At 41.5% G+C, this 7006-nt stretch overlaps 1 protein-coding gene across 1 annotated transcript in view; it reads right to left on the bottom strand.

Moving 5' to 3' along the window:
- Positions 1–7006, bottom strand: part of Svep1 (sushi, von Willebrand factor type A, EGF and pentraxin domain containing 1) — a 157199-nt gene that overhangs the window by 55186 nt on the left and 95007 nt on the right. The window contains exons 21-25 of the mRNA XM_005362216.3: positions 5813–5909; positions 4034–4147; positions 2705–2818; positions 1938–2139; positions 54–211 (exon numbers count right to left, since the gene is read on the bottom strand). Coding sequence (XP_005362273.1) covers positions 54–211; positions 1938–2139; positions 2705–2818; positions 4034–4147; positions 5813–5909 — 685 coding nt within the window. The remainder of the gene's footprint in view (positions 1–53; positions 212–1937; positions 2140–2704; positions 2819–4033; positions 4148–5812; positions 5910–7006) is intronic.

Consider the following 7006-nt stretch of genomic DNA (forward strand, 5'->3'; position numbering starts at 1 on the left):
TGTCTCACACCTGAGTTCATGCACACCTGTCTCACACCCAAGTTCAGACATACCTGTCTCACACCTGAGGCCTGAAAATCCTGGCCGACATTTACAACTGTATGCGTTCAGCTCATCCATGCAGGTGGCCTGGTTCCTACATGGGTTGGACTGACATTCATTGATGTTCAGTTCGCAGTGTGGCCCCGTGAAGCCTGCTGGGCACTGGCATCTGGAAGAAAATAGAATGCAGCACCAGGAACCATTAGAGCATCCATTAGAGAAACTGTGTCCCTGACTTAGGACAACCTGTCTCAGAAGACTTGCAAGACTGAAATGCTAAAACCTATCCTGCAATCCAGAAAGCACTGAAGTTGCGTCTAATTTTCCCTTTCATCTGATTGTGACTGAACACCTTTAAGACACTCTGCATCATAAACAGAACAAAATAAAGTAAAAAGGAATTCTGATCCAAGTGAAATCTGGTCTATGTGAGCTCTTTCCCCGCAGAAATTCCTAGGGAAACATGGATAGTTCAGGTCCTATTCTAATGCCTTTTAGTTTATTATGCCAGTTCTGTAGCAATAAGATAATGTTGGCATCATTCTCACCATGCCAATGTCACTCCCACTGTGATGATGTCACTCACACAATGATGATGTCATTCCCAATGCGCTGACATCATTCCCACTGTGCTGACGTCATTACCACCGTGCTGACTTCATTCCCACTACGCTGACATCATCCCCACATTGTTGACGCTATTCCGGCTTTGCTGACGTCATTCCCACTTTGCTAACGTCATTCCCACTGTGCTGATAAGTTAAAGTTTGCTACGGCAGTTACATCACTCAAGGAAGCACTGCTGTCACTCGGGGTGGCGTGGGAGTCTCAACCTCATTCTTACTCTTTGTGGCCACAACCAGTTGTCTAAACACACTCCAATAAAAAATACATCCCATGATGACAAGTGCCGACCACCGTGTTGTGAAACAGAAAGTCTGAGATGGAAATTAGAATCCCAACTCCACAGCGTCAAGGGTGGTTGAGAGCCTGTCCACCAGAGCCCTGTGCATCTACTACACCGCACGAGAGCTACACATCCTGCATCCTGTGTCCGTGATGACAGTGCTCTAGAGGGACAGATGGGAGAGCATGCCCCGGTACACTCACGTCATGGATACTAAGCAGCCGTTATGACAAAGGAACCATGGCAAATGCATCTACTTGACAATACTTGAAAACAATGCTGGGTGACAAGCGACAAATGGCACCGTTGGGGTGTGGTCCACTTGTCTAACATCTGACACGCTGTAGGCTGCTCAGGAATGTGATATAGGCAATAAATATAAAACATAAGTGAGTTCTATCTGCCTATATAGGAACTTCACAATATTGGTTGACACTAGGGATGAGAATGTGTGTGTGTGTGTGTGTGTGTGTGTGTGTGTGTGTGCAAAATATATCCAATTCTATATTTAGAAAGTATTCCTTAAAAAAGGTGTGAATCAAATAAGGTAAACATCAATATTTGCTAACCACAGAGCTGAAGTCACATTTTTATTATTCTTTGCAATTTTCTGTGTGATTGGAATACTTTCCTTTAAGGAGATCATATCATCAACACTAGCAGATTCACCTGGAGCTGTCTTTGATGATGGTCTGAAGGTGACACATAGACACACACACACAGAGAAACACATACACACATACACACACACACACACACACCAAAAAAGCAACAACAACAACAACAACAACAACAACAAAAACTATAGGCTCACATCTTGGCTTAGCTTTGCATTGCAAGTGGTGGTGAGCTTCTACTGTGCCTATCTTCGGGTGGGCGTGTGAGGACAGCTGACTGGGGGCTTTGCAGGTAATGTTCTTCTGAGACTGCACAGTGATGGCTCAGTCAGGGAAACAAACGAAGCGAAACTCTACACTTGGCCTTTTACCTGAAACTGTTGGCTCCATCCTTACACGTGGCTCCATTTTGGCACGGATGGCTGAGACATTCGTCCACATTTTTTTCACACCGAGTACCCAGAAATCCAGGTGGGCATTTGCACAAGAACCCGCCAACTTGGTCTTTACAAACTGCGTTATTTAGGCAGGGGCTCGAATGGCATTCATTGACGTCCGTCTCACAGTGCACACCTGGGAGGGGTGAGGACGAGAAAGAGCTCGGATGATTTCCCTCCGGAAGAAAACTGAGCCAAATGGGACTCCTTGGGTGCACCCACAGAAGAGGGGCTGCAGAGCCACCGCCATTAGCCTGCTCATGGTGCCCCTTTGAATAGCCCTGAGCTCGTGGGTCATTTCAGGACTTTGCAGTTTTGATACTTAGCTTAGTTTATCTTCCTTCTGAAACTATGGTTAGCAATGGACATTGAACTGAAATAATGTTTAAAAGGACAATAAATTAGTTTTCCCCTTTTCTTCGTTTCTTTGAGCTCATGTTTTTCCTTCATTAGCATTTTACCCCTCGGACTTTTTCCCTAAAAATGAAGTATGTATGTCTTTAACCACACTGCCTTCCTAAGTTTGCAAAATATCACATTTTGCATCCATTTACATTCATTGAGTGAACATCATTTGTATGACTTATCTCCAGTAGTGTGTTCATAAAATCCAAGGATAATATTTAGATATTGTATTAGTAGACACACTAATTTTTATTTACAGAATTTCGAGACAAAGGAGAGAACCGCAGACTTCTTACCAGCATATCCCCTCACACAGGTACAGTGGTAGCCGGCCAAGCCATCCGTGCAGGTTCCTTTATTCAAGCAAGGGCTGGAGCTACACTCATTTATGTTTTCTTCACATAGCTGGCCTGCAAAAAAATCACAGAGTCTCTGAGCTGGAGAAAACATTCAATTTTGTTCAAACAAGCTCTTTAGAATGACAATGGAGTGACCGGAAATCATGGCCAATGAGCCTGTGAAAGTTTTTGCTCTTGGCTAAATACATGGATACAAATATCCATGTATTTTTGAATATTTGAATTTCGAAAAACATGTAGCCATAAATGTAACACATTTGGTCTATTAAAAGGCTAAACAGCCAATAGCTAGGCAGGAGAGGGATAGGCAGGTCTGGCGTGCAGAGAGAATAAGTAGGAGGAGAAATCTAGGCCCAAGAGAGAATAAGGAAGAGGGAACAAGAAAGAAAAGAGCAGGGTCGGGAGTCAGGCGGCCTCCAGCCAGTCAGACATGAGAAGCAGTGAAAGACATACAGATGGAGAAAAAGGTAAAAATCCCCGAGGCAGAATGTAGATAAAGACAAACAGATTAAGAGCTAAGATAAGGCCAAGTATTCATAATTAATATGACGTCTCCGTGTCTTGATTTGGGAGCTGGTTGGTGGCACAGAAGAGAAAGGCTGATACACATTCTGTTCCATAAGACTCTATTATCAATACTAGGATCATTATGATGCAATTCAACAAGGGAACAGACAGTGAAGGTGATGCTCTGAACGATTTTAGAGGGAGGCTATGGAAGGGCTGTAGCTCTCTGACGTCAATACGATGCACACTTAAACACATGATCGCCTTTGAGTGTGAGAGAAGCAGAGCCTGTAGTGACAAAAGTGACTGGTCTGGAGGAAACACACACACACACACACACACACACACACACACACACACACACACACACAGAGTTCACGATTTCAGTGAGGTGACAGTGGAGAGGTGGGGGGACCTGGTCCTGGTCTGGCATTCCCTGAGGACAAAGTTCCATCTCACTTCCTCATCTCCACTTAGGAACCAGAAAAACAGGCTCAGGGACATTTGGAGGCTCTGAAGTCGCACATCTTGCAGATAAAGAAGGCACTAGGTCTGCCCATTTTATCATTTTATAAGCCATAATCAGTTTCATATGGACAAATTGATACCTTGTTCATATAATAATATAATATAATATAATATAATATAATATAATATAATATAATATAATATAATAATAATGAGCCCTTTCCAAATGTACACACATAATCCAAAACAAGACTCGGCTTATATTGTAAAGACACTGATCTTGCTCCTTACCTACATAACCTGATGGGCACTCACAAGTGAATCCCCCAACTTGGTCTCTACAAATTCCACCGTTGAGGCAAGGCAGTGAGCTGCATTCATCAATATCTGTTTCACATTTTAAGCCTAAAACGCAGACCAAACACTGAATGATAAATCCAAATAAGGGAGTATTAAACATGCGTGATCACTTGAGAGCAATGATCTTCATAATCTAGACCTAAAAGGAAGAGCTACCATCCAGTCATGTTTAATGAAGGCACTTCATGTTTCCACATAGATTTGATTTAAGATACCTTACAACACTACATGGAAAACAGCAAAATATCTTAAAATATTAAGAGGATGGAGAGGGAAGTTTGCAGTGATTAAATAGAAGCCATAAATTATGATAACCATAAACCAAAACCCACAAAACTATATAGTGTTGCTACCAAGGTCACCTGGCTCAAGGAGTGAGGAGGGGTCAAGTTTCTCTAAATCTTAGCTCATAAACCAGACACCCTATAGTGCGCATTGTCTTCCCATAGGGTACACACAGGATGTCTGCGCTAGCCCTGCTGGAAACCCTCCCTACCAGGGGACTGTGATCTTCAGCTCAGCAGCATCAGCATCACCTTCAGACAGAAGAGAAACACTGCATTTCAAGTCATACCCTACACTACTGAATCGGAAATGCTGGCACTGCCAGACTCTGCAGGGCCCAGCGATCTACAGCTTGGCAAGCCTTCCAAATGACTACGGCACGCACTAATGGATGAGATGCTCTATCCTATACACCTTTAACTACCACTGAAGTGTAGAATTCTCAGATAAAAAACCCCTCCCTCCTGCCTTCCCTTCCTTTCTGTCTTTTAAGATAGGATCTCATTGTGTGTCCATGGCTGTCCTAGAACTCACTTTGTAGACCGAGTTGGCCCTGAATTGAGAGAGATCCTCTGTTCTCTGCCTCCCAATGCTGGGATTAAAGCCATGTACCACCGTGCTTTACAAATTCCATATATCCTATGAAATGTCAGTACTTTTTTTTTCAAGAACACATATACATGAGTCAACTGTGATAAATGAAATGCCAATATTCTTGCTAGCCTCTGGCTATCTTTTGTTTCCAGTTTTCTTTTTGCTTATTACTTTTTTGGTGAATTCTACTTAAATACAATTTTCCATGAAAAAATTTCAGAATTCATTGTATACTTTTTTGAAGCAAAAAACCCTTTTAGAGAAAATAAGGGATTGTCTTAAATTAATTGCAATTAAAACTATCATTTATTTTCTCCTATAATTGTTTCTGAACACATTGGTAAAGTGAACCAAACAGCAAGTAAAAAATAATTCTTACTTATTCCTACAGTCTTTAGTCTAGAGTCATGGAGTTCTTCTGAAGCTAGAAACAAAGTAACAATTCTCATCTATGAACAAGAACTTCCATTCTTGAGTAACCAAGGAGAGAAGCCAGGAATTTGTTCTAAAATGTTTGTGTTGGACAAAGTTGAGTGTTATGCCTTTAATTTGTGTTAGAACAAAACCTTGGACATGACTCGGGACTATATTCCAATTAAATCCCCCAGATATAGTGTCAGCTTTCATAGTGAAGAGCTTTTTCTTTTTCTCCAAACTGTGCACAGAAAAGCTGTTAAGTCTGCACACCTTTTACCTTGTTCAACCCAATATTTCTCCTAACAATCATGGCCTAACATGTCTTATAATCTGTGTTAAGTATTTCAAAGTCTGACTCAATAGCTACACCAATTTCACACAAAATGTGTTAAAATTAGCATTCCTTTATGTTACCTGTATATCCAAGTGGACAGAGACAGACATAACCACGGCCGAGCTGTTGGCAGGTCCCACTGTTGTGGCAAGGGTTTAAGAAGCATTCATGAAAGACCTACCAGGGCAGAAGACATGTATCACAGAAAAGCTCTCGGTTCATTTCAGAGCATCCCTACCTAGGTGCCTTAATGGTGTCTTGTTGCTTCCAGGTGAGTTCATTCAAGCTAGCTAGGTCACTGCTGTATCGTAGGAGCTGCTATGCATGGGCTCAAATGATGATATTTCAGTGAGGTCGATGTATGCAGTGTTCCTAAGAGCTGGTTGCATATTGCATGTTGCATGCCAGTTGCATGTTGCATGCTGGTTGCATCTCCATTAGAGATGTCTTTGAAATACAGGAAGTACAGGGCTCAATCAAGGCCAGGTAAAACAGAGCCTCTAATGTGACATTAATACGTTCTTATTTAAAAGTGGCCTGTGGGCTCCATCACACCACTACTTTAGCGGTTCCTACAGATGTCTGTGCTCAGCTAGTTCGTCTTCAAATGTGATGTGGAGAGCCCTTGCAGCTCACTACATTGGTCTGTAGGAGTTTGGCAGAAGATACATAGTATCATTGGTTTAAAAAAGTGTCAATTGCAAGGGACTTATGACCCTTAGATAGGATGAATTAAGGGTAATGGCAGAATCTACTCAAAATATCATCTCTATTTAAAAGAACACATACATAAATGCATGCACATAGGCACATACACACATGCACATACACACACGTGCATGTGCGCATGCACACACACACACACACGCACACAAGAAAAGCAATTAGTTTAGTTATGTTTTTGAGTGACAGTTCTTAATTCATTACACATTATTCCAAGAAACAATTTCTTTGGCCCCAAAATGTATAAATACTTTTGAAATAAAATCTGAATTATCTTTCTACCCCCAGAAAAACCCTGTGGTAACTAAGTTCACCTTTTGCAATGATGGTCCAATTAGTGGATCAAAGCCTCCCACATCTACATACCATTGAGCAGGCTTTTCAGGGAAAACAACTCCAATTTTTGGTACTAAATGTTGCACTTTTTGAAAGTGCTTATTAAGAATCATAACTAAATATTCTTATACAGTATTCATAACCTGATGAAGGTTTCACCCACAGCTTTCTATGATACGTAAAATAGCAAATTAGTTTCCTTTTTTTTTTTTTTT

This window comes from Microtus ochrogaster, linkage group LG5 (genome assembly GCF_000317375.1).
Source record: "Microtus ochrogaster isolate Prairie Vole_2 linkage group LG5, MicOch1.0, whole genome shotgun sequence".
Taxonomy (NCBI): domain Eukaryota; kingdom Metazoa; phylum Chordata; class Mammalia; order Rodentia; family Cricetidae; genus Microtus; species Microtus ochrogaster.